Raw genomic sequence first — 21,478 nt, 5'->3', positions numbered from 1 at the left:
AAGAAATACAGTAGAAGAAGAATGGGTAGCTGTGAGGGATGAAGTAGTGAAGGCAGCAGAGGATCAAGTGGGTAAAAAGACGGGGCTAGTAGAAATCCTTGGGTGACAGAAGAAATATTGAATTTAATTGATGAAAGAAGAAAATATAAAAATGCAGTAAATGAAGCAGGCAGAAAGGAATACAAACGTCTCAAAAATTATATCGCCAGGAAGTGCAAAATGGCTAAGCAGGGATGGCTAGAGGACAAATGTAAGGATGTAGAGGCTTATCTCATTAGGGGTAAGATAGATACTGTATATAGGAAAATTAAAGAGACCTTTTGGAAAAAGAGATCGAGTTGTATGAATATCAAGAGCTCTGATGGAAACACAGTTCTAAGCAGAGAAGGGAAAGCAGGTAGGTGGAAGGAGTATATAGAGGGTCTATACAAGGGCGATGTACTTGAGGACAATATTATGGAAATGGAAGAGGATGTAGATGAAGTTGAAATGGGAGATACGATACTGCGTGAAGAGTTTGACAGAGCACTAAAAGACCTGAGTTGAAACAAGGCCCCCTGAGTAGGCAACATTCCATTGGAACTACTGACGGCCTTGGGAGAGCCAGTCCTGACAAAACTTTAACATCTCGTGAGCAAGATGTATGAAACAGTCGAAATACCCTCAGACTTCAAGAAGAATATAATCATTGCAATCCCAAAGAAAGCAGGTGTTGACAAATGTGAAAATTATCGAACTATCAGTTTAATAAGTCACAGCTGCAAAATACTAACGCGAATTCTTTACAGACGAATGGAAAAACTAGTAAAAGCCGACCTCGGGGAAGATCAGTTTGGATTCCGTGGAAATATTGGAACACGTGAGGCAATACTGACCCTACGACTTATTTTAGAAGCTAGATTAAGGAAGGGCAAACCTGTATTTCTAGCATTTGTAGACTTAGAGAAAGCTTTAGACAATGTTCATTGGAATACTCTCTTTCAAATTCTGAAGGTGGCAGGGGTAAAATACAGGGAGCGAAAGGCTATTTACAATTTGTACAGAAACCAGATTGCAGTTATGAGTCGAGGGACATGAAAGGAAAGCAGTGGTTGGGAAGGGAGTGAGACAGGGTTGTAGTCTCTCCCCGATGTTATTCAATCTGTATATTGAGCAAGCAGTGAAGGAAACAAAAGAAAAATTGGGAGTAGGTATTAAAGTCCATGGAAAAAAATAAAAACTTTGAGGTTAGCCAATGACTTTGTAATTCTGTCAGAGACAGCAAAGTACTTGGAAGAGCAGTGGAACGGAATGGATAGGGTCTTGAAAGGAGGATATAAGATGAACATCAACAAAAGCAAAACGAGGATAATAGAATGTAGTCGAATTAAGTCGGGTGATGCTGAGGGAATTAGATTAGGAAATGAGACGCTGAAAGTAGTAAAGGAGTTTTGCCATTTGGGTAGCAAAATAACTGATGATGGTCGAAGTAGAGAGGATATAAAATGTAGACTGGCAATGGCAAGGAAAGCGTTTCTGAAGAAGAGAAATTTGTTACATCGAGTATAGATTTAAGTGTCAGGAAGTCGTTTCTGAAAGTTTTTGTATGTAGTGCAGCCATGTATGGATGTGAAACATGGACGATAAATAGTTTGGACAAGAAGAGAATAGAAGCTTTCGAAATGTGGTGCTACAGAAGAATGCTGAAGATTAGATGGGTAGACCACATAACTAATGAGGAAGTGTTGAATAGGATTGGGGAGAAGAGAAGTTTGTGGCACTTCTTCACTAGAAGAAGGGGTCGGTTGGTAGGACATGTTCTGACGCATCAAGGAATCACCAATTTAGTATTGGAGGGCAGCGTGGAGGGTAAAAATCGTAGAGGGAGACCAAGAGATGAATACACTAAGCAGATTCAGAAGGATGTAGGTTGCAGTAGGTGCTGGGAGATGATGAAGCTTGCACAGGATAGAGTAGCATGGAGAGCTGCATCAAACCAGTCTCAGGACTGAAGACCACAAAAACAAGTACTGATCGCGTATTGAGGAGCCCGTTAGACACGAATGTATGTCCTTAGAGCGCAGTACTCAAAGTAGAGAGTAATTCGTTTTATACGATGAAAACCCGCACTTTAGGCGGGTTGGGAACTTCAGAGTATAGGTTAGACACATCATCACCAATATCCAACATGTCAGTGCAAGAAACCTAGCTACAGTTAGAACTTACGGCTCTACAGTGTTTCAGGCAGTTGGGTGATAAGGTTTATAATATGTATGAGAGATTTGTATAAAAAATTTCCGCGACATAAATTTTCAAGCCTTTATAAGTCTTCAGTTACGGCTATGCCCGCATTTGGACATAGATATGTGTGCGAGTAAATATTTTTCCGTAATGAAGAGATGAGAACTACTCATAGAATCTTACTGACAGACTTCAGTTTAATAGCTTGTCTTCGAATTAGCAGTGCTTAGGAAGAGGTACCAGACAACGATGCTTTAGGGAGAAGGAACATACGTAATATTCGTTCACATCAAGATCTGTCATGTTTAACAAATGAATAAAATGGACACGAAATGTAAGATGATGTCGTTTAAACTTCGTATGAAGATCAAATTGGCGATCAGGCTTCGTCAACCGCAGAAGACATTAATTATCCACCAAGAGACAATACATGTCTGTAGAATTTATGTTCGCGGTTGTAGAGAACAATCCTTAAGAGCAGTGCCTCGTGCGAAGGCACCGTGCCCCGCTTCCTTGGTTGCCCCGGGCTTCCCTCGCCGGTACAGTCCGCTCCACGGGCGGTGGCCCCTCGCGCAGGTCAGATACGTAGGACGACTGCGCGGTCGGCTGTTCCAAGCGGCAGTCGCGGTACGCACGTGCACGCGCCTTGCTCTTCATGAAAGCTTGTGTGCGCGAAATTAAGCCCCTCACTTGCTTGAGTAGTATTCGCCGCTTACAACCACCATCAGCCATGACAACTCACAACAGATGGAATAAAAATTCAGTTAATAACGCGGTACGACCACGTTAAATACTCGCATTGGCTACGGCATGCGCAGCATAGCGCTCAGAAGACAACTGTACGCTGATTGCCTGTCGGAGAATGCGTGACGTAGGTGCGCAGAACAAGCCTAAACTAGACCGCCATCAGATTAGATTAGATTAATGCTTGAATGAGATTTTCACTCTGCAGTGGAGTGTGCGCTGATATGAAACTTCCTGGCAGATTAAAACTGTGTGCCCGACCGAGACTCGAACTCGGGACCTTTGCCTTTCGCGGGCAAGTGCTCTACCATCCCTAGTTCGAGTCTCGGTCGGGCACACAGTTTTAATCTGCCAGGAAGTTTCATATCAGCGCACACTCCGCTGCAGAGTGAAAATCTCATTCTGGAAACATCCCCCAGGCTGTGGCTAAGCCAAGTCTCCGCATATCCTTTCTTTCAGGAGTGCTAGTTCTGCAAGTTTCGCAGGAGAGCTTCTGTAAAGTTTGAAAGGTAGGAGATGGATACTGGCAGAAGTAAAGCTGTGAGTACCGGGCGTGAGTCGTGCTTCGGTAGCTCAGATGGTAGAGTACTTGCCCGCGAAAGGCAAAGGTCCCGAGTTCGAGTCTCGGTCGGGCACACAGTTTTAATCTGCCAGGAAGTTTCAGATTAATGCTTGTTCCATACATCATGAATACGACACTTCGTAATGATGTGGAACTTGTCAGGGTAATGAAAGATGTCTGTACAAGATATTACATTACACAAAATAGTGCATGACACTAATGTTTAAGTTGGTTTTTTTCCCTACCTTAATTTATATCTAAAAATTCAGCCAATGAGTAGAAGGAGTTTTCATCTAGAAATTCTTTTAATTAATTTTTAAATGTTGGTTGGCTATCTGTCAGGCTTTTGATGCTGTTTGGTAGGTGACCGAAGACTTTTTTGGCAGCATAATTTACCCCTTTCTGTGCCAAAGTCAGATTTAACCCTGCATTGTGAAGATCATCCTTTTTCTCCTGGTGTTATAGGTATGCACACTGCTATTACTTTTGAACTGGGTTGGATTATTAACAACCAATTTCATAAGTGAATATATATACTGTGAGGTTACTGTGAGGATTCCTAGATCCTTAAATAGATGTCTGCAGGATGACCGTGGGTGGGCTCCAGCAATTATTCTGATTACACGTTTTTGAGCAATGAATACTTTTCTACTAAACGATGAATTACCCCAGAATATGATACCATACGAAAGCAGCAAATTAAAGTAGGCATAGTAAGCTAATTTACTGAGATTCTTATCACCAAAATTTGCAATAACCCTAATAGCATACGTAGCTGAACTCAGACGTTTCAGCAGACCATCAATGTATTGCTTCCAGTTTAACCTCTCATCAATGGCCACACCTAAAAATTTTGAAAATTCTACCTTGCAGACTTCTGTTGAAAGTCTATATTTATTACTGGAGTTGTGCCATTTACTGCACGGAACTGTATATACTGTGTTTTATCAAAATTTAAAGAGAGTCCGTTTGCTGAGAACCACTTAATAATTTAGTGAAAAACATCATTTACAACTACATCACTTAGTTCTTGGTTTTTGGATGTTATTACTATACTTGTATCATCAGCAAAAAGAACTAACTTTGCATCTTCATCAACATGGAATGGTAAGTCATTAATGTATATCAAGAACAGTAAAGGACCTAAGACCGAACCATGTGGGACCCTGTACTTGGTAGCACTCCAGTTTGAGGAATCAGCTGTTGTTTTAACATTACATGAACCACTTATTTCAACTTTCTGCATTCTTCCAGTTAAGTATGAATTAAACCATTTATGCACTGTCCCCCTCAAACCATAATGATTTAGCTTATCTAAAAGAATTCCATTATTTACACAATCAAAGGCCTTTGAGAGATCACAAAAAATACCAATGGGTGATGTCCAGTTATTCAGAGCATTTAATATTTGATCAGTGGACGAGTATATAGCATTTTCTGTTTAAAAGCCTTTCGGAAAACCAAATCTTCGCGACTCCCAAGTATAGTCGCTTTGAGCCAGCCGGTTGCTCATTTCTGTGGCGTGAGGCAACTCTTATGAGCAGATCGGTGAACACGGCAGCTTTTAAATATACCACACAAAATATATCGAAGTGTGGACTAAGCGTCTATTGGTATATGTTAGAAACTTGTATGTTTCAATCTCAATCAGACACACAATGTTGATTACCTGTACCACTATGTTTCTGTCTTATGAACACTATACTCATCTTGTTAACAAACTAAATCTCATACATCCCACTATCAAATTCACCATGGAGACCGAGGCAGAGGGAAGACTTCCATTCCTGGACATCATGGTCACGAAAAGAGCGGATGGCACCTTGAGCCACACAGTGGTCGCACGAAAACGCACACTGGCCTCTACTTGTACGCAGACAGCTGCCAACGCCCAGCGCAGATGACTGTGTTTCTAAAAACGCTACAACACAGGGCGTGCACTATCTCAGGTGCACAGAGTCTCCATCGGAAACTGGAACATTTTAGAACGGGGTTCCAGAAAAAACGGTTTGCTGGGAATAGCAGACTAGGCGCGCTCTGTGCCGCACAACTACAGTGCAACCTGTGGAAAAAAACGCAACCACGGAGAACGAGGCAACTGTAGCCTCTGTATCATTCAGCAGCGCGCTTTCCAGAAAAATTGGCGCGTACCGAACAGTCATCGAGTAAGAACTGTCTTCTTTCCACCCAATAAAATGGAGGCATCATTGACAAGCCTCAGAGGTCACGTCGGTTTACGGGATTCCGGGATGTCCTACATTCCATGCCACTGTAGCAAGACACATACTGGGCAAATGGATCTCACCATCGAAGATCGCTGCCAAGAACACGAGGAGCACATTTGACTGACGTATCCCAACAAGTCGACAGTCGAAGAACTCTCTTTGTCCCGAACCCACGCGGTGGAAAAGGAACGCACCACGATTTAAGAACATAGTCGACATACTGGAACAGCGTCGTTACAGAGGCTGTCTAAATGCCCTCCGGAGAAAATGTACCACCAAGCGGGACAGTGACAAGTCTCAGCGACTATTGGGAATCAACACTGATTCTAATTAAGAAGATACTCAGTAAAACGTACAAGCTGACGCAATAATTTCAAAAGAAGATTGAGGCGTCAAGAAGGGAAGCTCGTGTAGTGATTATTTGTAACAGGACAAATTATTGGAAAAGTTCAGGAATTCATTTTCGAAACGCGTTTAGCATTTATTGATTGCGAAAAAGCCTGTGCTAAGGTTCTGAGACCCCTTTTGTGGAAAAAGTTTAGAAATAAATGGTTTCCTAAACATATTAGAAACACTATAACGAGTCTATCTGTGACTACGCAATTAGTTATAAGTCCAGGCTTGAAAATGTCAGATGAAATTTTAATAAACCAATGTGTTCGACAAGGGTGCAATCCATAACCCACTTCATTTGATTAATACAAATAAAGCACCAGAGAAACTCGTATAGGCATGCGTTTTCAGATACAGAGATATGTAAACAGGCAGACAACGAATCTGAAGACGGCAACGCCTATATAAGATAACAAGTGTCTGGCGCAGTTGTTAGATCGGTTACTGCTGCTGCAATCGCAGGTTATCAAGCTTTAAGTGAGTCTGAACGTGGTGATATAGTCGGCTCACTGGCGATGGGACGCAGCATCTTCAAGATAGAGATAAAGTGGGGATTTTCCCTGAACAGTAGATTTACTTTCAAAATCTTTTCTTAAAGAATTTCCTTTATTTACTAGCGATTCATCAACAAAATTAACACATTTAATCATAATATGTGAGCATGGAAGTAGTTGCCAGCGGGTAACTGATGAAAACATGTTTCTTCAACAAATGGAAATTTTGTTCCTAAAAGCCGGCAGGAGTGGCCGAGCGATTCTAGAAGCTACAGTCTGGAACCACGCGACCAGTACGGTCGCAGGTTCGAATCCTGCCTCGGGCATGGATGTGTGTGATGTCCTTAGGTTAGTTAGGTTTAAGTAGTTCTAAGTTCTAGGGGACTGATGACCTCAGAAGTTAAGTCCCGTAGTGCTCAGAGCTATTTTTTGTTCCTAAATACCTTTCCTTTTTCCAAAAAAACTAAAAATTATAATCAGAAAGCACCCTCTAAATAATAAGTTACAATTTATTCAGAGGCAGAAATATATATACATATGAGTTTTCGGGCTGAGATCCTTGACGTTCCCTTTTAACACGGCTGTAGTGACGACCGTTCACAACCACCTCTGAAAGACTACACTGGTGCAAATCTGCAACACATCAGATTACTTTAAACTAAAAATTTGAACAACACACACATTATGCACCCTGTAGGAGGGATGGAAACGGTACAAAACACTCACATTAAAAAAATACTTTCCACCAAAAGTGCAACTTGTTTCTAAAAAGAAACCTTTTACGGTGGAAGGGTGGCAACCTTATATACTAAAATGACCATTTAAATAAAAACCCATGAAATGCAATCTTACATAAACTGTACAAACATGCTCTACATGACATATATACCGCCTCTCAAAATTATAGGCAAGATAAAAACATATTTCAGAAATTCGGCCTTTACACCTTAAGCATTACATTCGGTAACACCGAATCCGACAAACATGATAGAGGCAGCTGTTAACGTACGGCAGACCGACAGACAGACACTAACTGCCTAACAACTGCGGACGAGTGACAGACGAGCAGGCTGGGGACGAGAGACTGACCAAGAACACAAGTAGAATTTAACAAGTAAATGAAACAACATATCACGAATCACTTAACTTCTAATAAACAGCGATGCCTGGCGAAGACCTGGCGCAGCACCCCCAAATCGCTCTCCCGAACCGTCCGCTGCCAGCCGCTTCCACGGACGCAGGAAGGCGCGCCGATCTCCCGTCTCACGGCGTCGCAGCTCGCGCCGGCCAGACCGATGTCGCGGGTTGACTCCTGTTCTCTCGTGTCGGCCGTGAAGCCGCTACCCCTTTCTATACGGCGCGGCCCCCTGGACTCACATGGCGACCTCACATGCGCCGACGCTTAAGGCGGACAAGTCATCTTGTGTCCCAGTGCGCCACCGACCGATCCAGTCCCCAATGACCGTTGTCCGGCCAACTCGAGCAGACTGGCGGCCTAACACATACTAGCACTCCGGACAACAGACGGACACTGACTTCCCCACACTGACCCGGCTGACCAACTGACCAGACTCGCCGAGACTGACAGACTGGCGAGCTCATAGCGCCCCTTAAATGCACGTGAACAGGCAATCTTTTCCCTTTCCCACCAGAGGGAGACACCAAAGCTGCGAGTGCCACAGCGGCGCCACCGCCAGAAACGGAGGACGACTGCTTCGCACTACCCGCTGCGGCGCGCTCTTTAAAACAGCAATTTTTTCCACGGCTCATTCCCATACAACCATTTCACGAGTGTGCCGTGATTATCAGGAATTCGGTAAAACATCAAATCCCCGACATCGCTGAGGCCGGAAAAATATCCTGCAAGGACGGGACCAATGAGGACTCAAGAGACTCGTTCAACGTGGCGGAAGTGCAACCCTTCCGCAAACTGCTGCAGATGTCAATACTGGGCCATCAACAAGTGTCAGCGTACGATCCATTCAACGAAACATCATCGATATGGGTTTTCGGAGCAGAAGGCCCAAACGTGTACCCTTGATGCTGCACGACACAAAACTTTACGCCCCGCCTGGACCCGTCAACAACGACATTGGACTCTTAATGACTGGAAACATTTTGCCTGGTCGGACATTTCAAATTATGTGGAGCGGATGAACGTTTACGGGCATGGAGAAAGCCTCATTAATCCATTGATCCTGCTTATAAGCAGGGGACTGTTCAAGATAATGTAAATGTTTGTAAAGGAGTGGGGCATTTGCAGTTTGAGTGAATTGGGACCTCTGAGACGTCTAGATACGTCTCTGGCGGGGGACACGTACGTAAGCATCCTGTCTGATCACATGTATCCTTTCATGACAATTGTGCATTCCGAGGGACGTGTGCCATTCCAGCAGGACAATGGGACACTCCATACGTCCAGAATTGGTACAGAGTGACTCCAGAAACACTCTTCTGAGTGTAAACACATCCGCTGTCCACCAAACTCCCTAGGCATGAACATTACCTGGGATGCCTTGGAACATGCTGTTCAGAAGAGATTCCCACCCGCTCGTACTCTTACGGATTTATGGACAGCCCTGCAGGATTCATGGTGTCACGCCCCCTTCAACACTACTTTAGACATTAATCGAGTCCAAGTCACGTCGTGTTGTATCACTTCTCCGTACTCGCGGAGGCCCTACATGATATCGGGCAGGTGAATCAGTTTCCTTGGCTCTTTAGTATATATTTACAAGTTAGTTATGAAGTAGGAAGGTGAAATACAATTACGAATTAAAATACTATCTAATATAGGATTAAATACTCTAGTATATGTTGATGACCACATAATTATACGGAAAACAGAAGAAAATTTACAAAGAGCAATATATTACAATTATCTACATCGCAAATAAGAAAAAGCTAATGACTTTCAGTGGGAAGAATCCAGTCAGATCGAGTATAGTAATTAATCAGAAAATTTTCGAAATGAGTCTCCCACTTCAATTACGTAGAATCTTGCAATGGCCGTGGAGGCACATGCCAAAATGTATAGGCTCCCCAGTAGATGGAAACCATGAGCTTTATTAACAATGACGTTACTAATAATCAGAGTTCTTTGGTACTGAAGGAGGACAGCTGAACACTTTTAAATGACATTCACTTCTTGTTGGCAAACTTCTGATCGGATACATCAAATTCCTAAGCGTTTAACTAGAATAATAATTAGATCATAAAAATGGCAAAAGTCCCAAATCTCACGTAGTAGGAAGTTTCAGAATAAAGCTGCGATAGTTGGCCACGATACTGTGCTAGGGATGCCCGAACGTGGAGGAAAGTTCTATAAGTCGATAAAGGGAAGGCTGGCAGCTCCTAATTACTTCTCTCCCCAAAATTCAGGTTTAAATTTCATCATCGAAGACAATTCAGACTTCAAAGTGTATGGTGGTTGGATGCAGGGGAGCACTTTACTAACACATTTTTCTGGTGAACTCATGAGGGCAGAGATTTCAGCGTTGGATACCTCCAACCAGTAGAATGAAGTCACACTGCTGTTGTGCGAAAGAACAATGCACCTTGTGCACCATATCACAGTTAAAGATAGTCTGCTTAAACCAGTTATGTTGGCCACTGATGCATCATGTATATGGATCGTGATAATCCCTTCACAATCGACTAAGCCCTGAAGATGGCGCACTGAAGCGACAAAACTGGTAGGTGCACAATAGATAATATCATAAGGACGGCTGTAGGCGTTTAATAGAGAGGAAATCGTCTTCTCTAGTTCCTGCTAGAGAAGGAGCTCCTTCTCGGAATACACTCCCTGGCGTTCTCAAGCCAGGAAGGCTGCAACATCGGGTTGGACAAGGGACTCACATTCCGAAACCCTCAAATCCGTTCACACTCCGTCCGATCCACACATTAGTGCTCTTACAGATAACATCCCCTCCCCATCTGAGGGAGAAGAGCAAGCTTTTAAGTCCCATAGTGCTCAGAACCATTTTTGATGGAGAAGAAGAAGCAGCGCACGTTCAAAGACGAAGCTTCCCCAGCATCTCAGGTGGTTTTGTCACCACCTCCTCGTTCTGAATCAGATCCAGTTTTCATGGATGTCACCCAATCCTCGTCGTTGACGACCACTGACCTGGTGAGATTACTCCTCTCGGCTTCTTTATATCTAACCTGGACAATGGCCACACAATAATCCAGTGGATTCCAACAGATGTTACAGTCACCTGCCAGAAATACAATAGGTTGTTTTCTCTTATTCTGGGTTCTTCGAGAAACGCAGATTCTTAATGCCCCCTCTCCCTGATTTCGTGAATATCGGGTGTTCTTCTGGATGCAGGTGATCAGACAGGATGCTTAAGTATGTGTCACCTTATGTGTAGATTCTTATCTAGACATATCACGGGTCCCATATCACTCCAACTGCATACGCCCCACACCATCACAGAGCCTCCACCAGCTCGAACAGATTCCTGCTGGCATGCAGGGTCCAGGGATTCATGAGGCTGTCTCCATTCCCGTACACATCCATCCGATCTATAAAATTTGAAACATCCGACAAGGCAAAATATTTCCAGTCATCAATAGTCCAATGTCGGTGTTGACGGGCACAGGCGAGGCGTAAATCTTTGTGTCGTGCAGCATCAAGGGTACACGAGTGGGCCTTCGGCTCCGAATGTTTCGTTGAGTGTCGCAAGCTCACACTTGTTGATTGTCCAGCGTCTAAATCTGTAGAAATTTGCGAAAGGGTTGCATTACTGTCACACTGAACGATTCTCTTCAAAGGTCGTTGGCCTGTACTTGCAGGATCTTCGCCGCGCGGGATTAGCCGAGCGGTCTGCGGCGCTGCAGTCACGGACTGCGCGGCTGGTCCCGGCGGAGGTTCGAGTCCTCCCTCGGGCATGGGTGCGTGTGTTTCTCCTTCGGATAATTTAGATTAAGTAGTGTGTAAGCTTAGGGACTGATGACCTTAGCAGTTAGGTCCCATAAGATTTCACATAAATTTGTAGGATCTTTCCCGGCCACAGCGAGGTCGGAGATTTGACGTTTTACCGGATTCCTGATATTCACGGTACACTCGTGAAATCTCCACTTCATCGCTACCTCGGAGATGCTGTGTTCCATTGCTCGTGCACAGTCTGTAACGCCACGTTCAAACTCACTCAAATCTGAATAACCTGCTATTGTAGCACCAGTATCCGATCTAGCGGCTGCGCCAGACACTTGCTGCCTGACAAAGGCTTTGCCTGTTTACATATCTCTGTATTTGAATACGGATGAGTGTAACAGTTTCTTCGCCGCTTCAGTGTTGTATTTCAATCTGCGCCACCTACGTGTAGATTCTTCCTTCTGGCTTTAACATATTTACTGAATGTATTTTAGTATTTAAGGATGCTTTTGTAATTTTATGTGAAGCTATTACATTCCATTTTATTTTTTAAATGTCCTGCAAATGGCAATAAAAAGAGAACGCTAGTTACCACTGACGTCACCTTCCGAGATTATCTGGAAGTTTTTTGGTAGGGGCCTTCCAACCATCTCAAAGTTTTGACGATCTAACCGGTCTATTGGCAAGACTTTGGCATGCTATCCCTGAGGAAGACATCCAGTAACCCTGTCAGTCAACGCCAAGAGTAAGGTCCACATGTTATGTAGGTATCTATGTCTCTAAGTCGGAATATTCATATCTTCAGTATCATTGTCGTCCAATTGTTTTGATTGTGATTATTGCGTTTTGTAGACTTGCTCAATTCGTGAAGTTCTTTCTCTTGAACAAATCATCCCGTTTTTCTGAAACTGTAATCAGTTGCTGGTCTGTACATGTACATCACATCTACCGATTTCAATCGTTTTGTGGTGCATCGTTTTTTCTGCCTTATAAAGTACACTATATGATCAAAAGTAGCCGAACACCTGACTGAAAATGACTTACAAGTTCGTGGCACCCTCCATCGGTAATGCTGGAATTCGACATGGTGTTGGCCCACCCTTAACCTTGATGACAGCTTCCACTCTCCCATACATAAGTTCAATGAGGTGCTGGAAGGTTTCTTGGGGAATGGCAGCCTATTATTCACGGAGTACTGCACTGAGGAGAGGATTTATGTCGGTCGGTGAGGCCTGGAACAAAGTCGGCGTTACAAAACATCCCAAATGTGTTATGTAGGATTTAGATCAGGACTCTGTGTTATTGTCGTGTAACCACTCTGCCACACACTGTGCATAATGAATAGGTGCTCGGTTGCGTTGGAAGATGCAATCGCCGTTACCGAATTGCTCTGGAACAATGGGAAGCAAGAAGGTGGTTAAAACATCTCTGTAGACCTGTGCTGTGATAGTGCCACGCAAAACAAGGGATGCACGGCCCCTCCATGAAAAAGACGACCACCCCATAACACCATCGCCTCCGAATTTTACTGTTGGCACTACACATGCTGGCAGATGGCGTTCATCGGGCATTTGCCATACCCCCACCCTGACAGATCGTGTCCCGTGATTCGTCACTCCACACAACGTTTTTCCAGTGTTCAATTTTGGCCCACAGAATATCTGAGATTTCATTGAACATTCATGCAGATCCCCCTTCCTGGCTCACAACCTTGTCACTTGTCTTGCCACATGTACTGGATTTAGTTGTAATCAACTTAAGTAATTTTACGCTTGAATAATCACATTTTAGACTTCTATGAAACTTAATGTTTGATTTGTCTACTATAGACACTGCTAGCTTTTAAGATATATTAACATTGTTTCTACTTTAGTAATCTATTGTCCCAAATAAAATCTTGTATAGAGGAATTGATCATGTACAAGTTTTAGCTACGTGAATAGTTTTGTATTTTTATTTGTGTTGGGGATAACTTTGGTATCAGTTATGATTAATAGCCTGCAAAGGTATAACTGTATTGTTATATGTTAATATTCATGTTGTTTTATTATTCACGTGAAATTTGATACCTTATTTATAATATCATATAGAGAAATCTAGTTATGTTCAATCCACAGGCACATACACAGCCTCCACACTCAGGAATTGCATGTGCGAGAATCAGGTTTCAGGAGACACCATGTATTTTAAAAATTCACTGTTTATACTCATTTTATTTTATACTAAGTACAATTATATTCTTTTTATTAATTATTTTAGCTTTGGTAACCACTTGTCTCTAACAATTGATGATTTGTAATGTTAACTTTAAATTTAATTTTTAAATTTTGAATAGGGGAATCTTGTTATGTTTAAACATAGCTACCTGAATACTTCCTGCATCTAAGATTGTTTATGCAAGGATTTACCAATACCATTATATCTTAATATTCATTATGTTATGTTTCATGTGAAATTTTAACATCATTTATAATCTCATATAGAGAAATCTAGTTCAGTTACATTTTGGGGCACATGTATAGCCTTGCACTCTGAAATTGCATCAGTGAGAACTTGGTTCTTTGTAGATACCGTATAGTTTAGAATTATTTTCTTTGTTTTTTGTTTATATATTTTCATTTCTATCTTGTTTTACTTTATACTTACATAATTATATCGGTTTTATTAATTATTTTGCATTAAAACATCACTTACTGTATCAAAGAGTGTACCAACACACAGATCAACGGCCAGGGCAGAAATATTAGAAGAAGGTCCGCCTCCAGGCGGCAGGGACGCCAACGGAATGGGGACCTGTCAAGTTAACCTAACTTGCGAGCAGCCATTACGGCTAGGAGACCAACACGCTGCCCGGCTTGTTACTTGTCTTAAGTAGCACACGGCCCACCTTAGTAACCCACGTGGTGGGCTACTCTGTAGTCTTCAAATGAAAAAAAAGTTAAATCGTGCAATGTTTACGATCCTTATACGACGCGAGGCGAGGCGTCGTTTGGCATTTATCAGCGTGATGTGTGGCTTATGAGCAGCCGCTCGACCGTAAAATCCAAGTTTTTTCACCTCCCGCCTAACTGTCATAGTACTTACAGTGTATCCTGATGCAGTTTTGGATTCCTGTGTGATGGTCTGGATAGATGTCTGCCTATTACACGTTACGACTGTGTTCAACTGTCAGCGGTTTATGTAGGCGAGGTCGGGCTGTGTACGCTTTTGTCCTGTACGTGTCCCTTCAGGTTTCCACTTCATTATCACATAGGAAACAGTGGACCTAGGGATGTTTACGAGTGTAGAAATCTGACGTACAGATGTATGATACAAGTGACACCCAGTCACCTGACCACATTCGAAGTCTGTGAGTTCCGCGGAGCGCTCCATTCTGCTCTCTCAAGATGTCTACTGATTACTGAGGTCGCTGATGTGGAGTACCTGGCAGTAGGTGGCACCACAATGTACCTTATAAGAAAAACGTATGTTTTGGGGTGACCGGGCGCTTTTAATCACATAATGTATATTGAACACACTTTGCTACACTGGCCATTAAAATTGCTACACCAAGAAGAAATGAAAATGATAAACGGGTATTCATTGGACAAATATATTATACTATAAATGACATATGATAGCATTTTCACGAAATTTGGGTGCATAGATCCTGAGAAATCAGTACCCACAACAACCACCTCTGGCCGTAATAACGGCCTTTATACGCCTGGGCATTGAGTCAAACAGAGCTTGGATGGCTTGTACAGGTACAGCTGCCCACGCAGCTTCAACACAGTTCATCAAGAGTAGTGACTGGCGTATTGTGACGAGCCAGTTGCTCGGCCACCATTCACCAGACGTTTTCAATTGGTGAGAGATCTGGAGAATGTGCTGGCCAGGGCAGTGGTAGAACATTTTCTGTATCCAGGAAGACCTGTAGAGGACCCGCAATATGCGGTCGATCATTATCCTGCTGAAATGTAGGGTTTCTCAGGGATCGAATGAAGAGTAGAGCCACGGATCGTAACACATCTGAAATGTAACGTCCACTGTTCGAAGTGCCGTCAATGCAAAAAAAAAGTGACCGAGAAGTGTAATCAATGGCACCCCATACCATCATGTCGGGTGATACACCAGTATGGCGATGACGAATACGCGCTTCCAATGTGCGTTCACCGCGATGTCGCCAAACACGGATGCGACCATCATGACGCTGTAAGCAGAACCTGGATTCATCCGAAAAAATGACGTTTTCCCATTTGTGCGCCCAGGTTTGTCATTCAGTACGCCATCGCAGGTGCTCCTGTCTGTGATACAGCGTCAAGGGTAAACGCAGCCACGACCTCCGAGCTGATAGTCCATGCTGCTGCAAACGTCGTCAAACTGTTCGTGCAGATGGGTGTTGTCTTGCAAACGTCTGTTGACTCAGGGATAGAGATGTGGCTGTACGAACCGTTACAGCCATGCGAATAAGACGCCTGCCATCTCGACTGCTAGTGATACGAGGCCGTTGTGATCCAGCACGGCGTTCCGTATTACTCTCATGAACCCGCCGATTCCATATTCTGCTAACAGTCATTGGATATCGACCAACGCGAGCAGCAATGTCGCTATACGATAAACCGCAATCGCGATTGGCTACAATCCGACCTTTATCAAAGTCGGAAGCGTAATGGTACCCATTTGTCCTCCCTACATCAGGCATCGCAACAACGTTTCACCACGCAAAGCTGGTCAACTGCTGTTTGTGTATGAGAAATCGGTTGGCAACTTTCCTCGTGTCAGCACGTTGTAGGTGTAGCCACCAGCGCCAACCTCGTGTGAATGCCCTGAGAAGCTAATCATTTGCATATCACAGCAGCTTCTTCCTGTCGGCTAAATTTCGCGTCTGTAGCACGTCATCTTCGTCGTGTAGCAATTTTAATGGCCAGTAGTGTATGTAGATGGGTGCTGTCAGCCCCTTGCCAGTGCCGTGTCGGTAAGGCAGCGCCCCTTGTGTGCGCCAGGCGTCGGCCGCGACTGGTGCCGGCCCGTCTGCTGGCGGGCACGCGCCTGCTGCTGGTGGTCTGCTCGCTGAGCCTGCTGTCGCTGCTGCTGCTGGGCCGCTGCAACCTCGACCTGCAGCAGGAGGCGGCGCTGCCGGACCCCTCCACAGGTAAGCCGCGCCGCGCCGCGCTGCGCCAGCCGTCACTGTGCAAGACGTCGCGGTCTCCTCGCCTTCAATGCTTACATATTCCGCCCTCACAATCATATTCCTCACATCAAGACGCTTAAATCGAACCCGAACTCGATAACATGAAGCCACTGTCGTATGAATTCGTGCAAACGATATGCAAATAACAAGTGCGCGCTGCAGTTCAGCTACACGAGGCTAGCATACACACACACACATTCAAGACACGATGGTCACAAGAGCTTTTAGTTCGGGAGAGGCGGACCGCACGCCGAGAGGCCGGTCCCTTCAGAGGACGGTTCAGCACGTGGAGCGGACAGCATTTGCCTGAGTGAAAGGCAGAACAACCCCGTGTTCGGCTTGAAAGCAAATTCCGCTACGTTGTGTGGGAGCGCCCCGCCTATGCATTCTTTACAAACACAGCAAGCAGTTTCAGAGGTTTTCACAGGGGGACAGCAAACGCCAAACGCCAACGCTAAAGTTTCCGGATTGGTCGCCTTAAACGTCATTCTCCCGTTTTAGAAGAGCAATGCCGATTGGCAGACGATATTCCTGACGCCTTGAGCTGAAGGAGTAATGAAACAGACCGAAATATATACCCCTTCACGGCTGGCGTGTAGAGGGGCCGTTCTGTTGTCGCTCTTGGAGCGAGAACACGTAACGAGAGCGTGTGCGTTCGTACGTGTACTCAAAGAGCGACGAACAAGCCTCTCCTAGGTACTTCACTGGGAAAGCACCTCTGTCGAGAGTGAATCGGAGTGCGACTCTATATTGAGTCCTTCCGATTAAGCGTTGTTCACTGTGTTTGCTGCCACACTTATTGTTTGGTGTCAATGGACAGATTTATAGTTAAACGCCTGCGAGCGAATTTTTGAGTGGCAATGCGATAAACTGGTTATCTGACCGGTGTCCCAAGTCAATAGTTAGGCTAGGGGCGAATAGGAGTCCTTGACTTCAAGGCGTAGGGAGAGTTTGATCGGCGAAGGTCAATGCAGATAGAACGAGAGTTATCTTATTTGTCAGCAGCGAGCGGCGCAAACAGCATTTATCGCAGCTTAAGGTATTGTGCGCTACAGCTATTGCGAGCCCCATATTTCCTCCACAACAGTACACATCACTGCATTTCACACGCGACAGCCTCGGCCGTACCTAGCAACATTCTAAAGGTAATTATTCAAGTTGAGTAGGAGCGCCTCTCAGCCATTCTGCCAAGTCGATAACAATCTTAAACTTTGTATAGAAAATTCATTAGCGAATCGTATTCTTAAGAGGTAACTTCACACTCCGAAAGGAACCTGGAAATAACTTGTTCAGTTCATAACTAATAGTGTCATTGTGATTTCTCAGAATTTTTGCAAAATAAGTAATAATTCCCGTTAGTTTCCTGTTTTTCTTACACTAACTAGCACTACTCCAGTACCCAAGTATCCCACTAGTTACGTAAGAAATTTTGCGAATTTTTGTGTCATTTCCTTACAGCAGACGACTCCAGAAGATGTTTGTTGCTGAAAGTTTTTCAGGCATTTCTCTTTAGAACGTTAGGAGCATCTGTCTGACTTCTGTAGTAGTGTGGGGGTGGAAATTGCATCTTTCAGGAGCCACGCGGTAAAGGGTACATCTCAGATTAATCTGTTGCGCAGAATGACAGAATAGCACCCACACGCTCACAACTGCTCACCTCAGTGCTGGGCGGTTGCTGCTCTATTGAATCGTAAGTTTTCTGAATGGTTTCAAGCGTCTCGCCACTCGTCTCGTATGACACTCTCTTCATCCCAGAGTAGCAACCTATGTACTCAGCTACTTCCTGAACGTATTCCAGTCTCTATATTCCTCTGAAGTTTTTACGGCCAGGGGCCATCGGCTCGTATCTAATCTTCATTGTCAGTAGTTCACCAACAGCCGATTACTTTATTATTTTGTTTTAGTCTGAAAGCAGTCAGTTTCAGCATTTCATTTGTAACGTACGGGGCCTGAAGGTGGTACAATGAAATGCCGAAACTTGGTGCTTTCAGAATAAAATAAAATAATACCTTAAAGTATATGGCTGTTGGTGAATAATTGGCATTGACGTCTCAAATATTTCTATTTTCTTCTGTTCCGATTTTCCCACAGTCCATGTTTTACTACCATACAATGCTGTGCTTCAAACGTACATTAAGAAATTTCTTCCTCAGACTGAGGCCTATGCTTGATACCAGTAGACTCCCCTTGCCCAGGAATGGCCATTTTGCCAGTCTGCTGTTTATGTCGTCCTTGCTCCGTCCCTCGTGGGTTATTTTGCTGCCTAGCTAGCAGCATTTCATAACCTCGTGATCCCCAATCCTGAAGTTACGTTCCTCGTTGCCGTCATTTCTGCTACTTCTAGTCACTTTCACTTTCACCTTCACCTTCCTTCGATTTACACTCAACCCTTATACTGTACTCATTTGATTGTTCATTCTATTCAACAATTCTTATAATTATTCTTCACTTTCGCTGAGGATAGCAACGCCATCACTGTATCGTATCACTGGTATCCTTTCATCCTGAATTTTAATCCCACTCACTTTCTTTTATTTACGTCAGTGTTTCTTCGATATATAGATTGATCAGTACGAGCAAAAGGCTACGGATGTTGTCTCAGCCCCTTCTTAATCCGATCACTTCGTTTTTGTTCTTCCAGTCTTATTGTTCCCTCATGATTATTGTACACATTGCGTATTACCCGTCATTCCCTAAAACTTAGCTTTATTCTTCTCAGAATTCCGAACGTCTTGCATCATTTGACATTGTCCAACGTTTTTTCCAGGTCAACAAATCCTAAGAATTCACCTTGAGTTTTATGAGTCTTGTTTCCATAGTTAACCGCAATGTCAGAACTGCCTCTCTTATGTCTGTACCTCTTCAAAAGCCAAACTCGTCGTGTGACACATCCCTTAGTTTTCAATTTCGGTCTCCCGTATGTTAGTCTTGTCAGCAACTTGGACGCATGAGCTGTTAAGCTGTGTGACAGTTCTAAAAGTAGCGACATTGCATCTTGTTTTGTGTGTGTGTGTGTGTGTGTGTGTGTGTGTGTGTGTGTGTGCTTGGTGGTAAGTTCCTATGGGTCCAAACTGCTGATGTCATCGCTCCCTAGGCTTACACACTACTTAATCTTACTTAAGCTATTTTACGCTATGGACAACGCACAGACCCGTGCCCGAGGCTCAGACCTCTCACGTGGCCAGCCTCGCGAAGCGTGACAAGGTGCCCGAGACAGCGCGGCTTCTGTTTTTCTTACTGAGTGTGGCCTATTGGCAAGCACGTGGTACTGTTGAATTTGTCGGGATCTTGTTAATATTGGTCGCAAAATGGTTTTTACAAATGGGAGCGTTCATAGCTCAATAAACTGCACCACCAGCAAGAAGAAAGCACGAAATTTCATATTTTTAAGGAGTCTGAGAGGCTTAGAACATCACATTACCCAAACGTGTCGTGAGGATTCGCTTGTAATCTACATGCATGTATCCATGATTAATGTTTATTTTTAGGAGTAGAAAATGGCTACTGAATAGCAGAAGGCCTCACGAAGAAAGACTGTTTACCTATATACTCGCTACGTTTCAAAGCGAACCAGTTTATGAAGAGAAAACTGCCTCAAAGACGTAAGAAACCGTTAGAAGCAATAAAACCGTCCTTTGCTACACAAGCAGATGGGGTGTCAATCTCTTTTGCACGTAGCCCTACATGTCTTTGCTTTTCACCTATAAATCTGTGTGTTTATATTCTTTTAATATCAACATGGTAGGTTACATTTCTGTCCCACGTCACGTGCATTTCTTCACGACTATGTTGTAGCTAGTCGGCGGATTTATGGCTTTAAGCCCCATTTGTGTGATATCAAAAGAAATGGACGATTCTAAAACAAGCGCAAACTCTCGGAGGCAAAAGAATAAAATAAATATTTTTTTTAAAATCACGTAGAAAAGGGATCAAAAACATTATCCTTAAGACACACGTAAGTGTCTGCTTTTTCACCGCTTTGAACGCTAATGTCGCTCCAGCAGCCAAACGGTAACAGCTTTCACAGCAGAGAATGTCACAACTGTATTTATTAGACTGTGCTACTATTGACTGTACTCCAACGAGGCGTTGTCCTGTCTAATACTTCCACCGGCAAGAGAGATTGATGTATATTCTATCGATTGCACTCGTGAGGTCCTCTCCTACTGACAGCCTTGCTGACCTACTATCTGTTTTCACTGGATGATCTCTGCTGTGCGGATCTACATCTATGTAGGTACAGCACACATGCCATCCAATCCAAAGCCCACAACCACGTCCGACTCCTCTAACTCCTCTCTGGCCCCGCATGGGGGTTGCACCCCTCTACCTTCCTCCACACCTACAAATTCTTAATCTGTCCCATCCTCTGTTATGCCAGTCCCGCCTGGATATCTGCCTCCCCCCCCCCCCTCCCAAATTCTATGTGCCTCCAGATCCTTGAGCCTCATGCACTCTGCCTCACCTTCTGTATATGCCTTCCGTCCTCCAGGTGCATCCTCTACAACCTGATTCCTTTCCCCCATCTGCCCCTATTGCTCGAATATATCCACATACTCTACACCTCCCGCCGCTTTGATCCCCATCACCCCCTGGTTGCTCTCTCATCCCTACCCTCTGCCATGCCTTCACTGTTGTGTCCCCTCTACCCTCCATCTCTACACCCTGAATCTCCTTTCCCAAGGTGGCTTCCATCAAGTGCCCCTCCCTCCGTTTATCCCTCCTATCAACTCTGATCCTCGCCCCCTCCTTTCCTCTGTCCTTTCTCTGGGCTCCCTCTTCCCCCCT

General features: G+C 44.1%; 1 protein-coding gene across 1 annotated transcript in view; it reads left to right on the top strand.

The window, feature by feature from the left end:
• LOC126284727 (chondroitin sulfate N-acetylgalactosaminyltransferase 1) overlaps positions 1-21,478 on the top strand; it is a 492,417-nt gene that overhangs the window by 218,921 nt on the left and 252,018 nt on the right. The window contains exon 3 of the mRNA XM_049983864.1: positions 16,503-16,651. Within this exon, the coding sequence (XP_049839821.1) occupies positions 16,503-16,651 (149 nt within the window). The remainder of the gene's footprint in view (positions 1-16,502; positions 16,652-21,478) is intronic.

This window comes from Schistocerca gregaria, chromosome 1 (genome assembly GCF_023897955.1).
Source record: "Schistocerca gregaria isolate iqSchGreg1 chromosome 1, iqSchGreg1.2, whole genome shotgun sequence".
Lineage (NCBI taxonomy): Eukaryota > Metazoa > Arthropoda > Insecta > Orthoptera > Acrididae > Schistocerca > Schistocerca gregaria.
The sequence above is the reverse complement of the archived record's forward strand: the minus strand, read 5'-3'. Positions and strand labels throughout refer to the sequence as shown.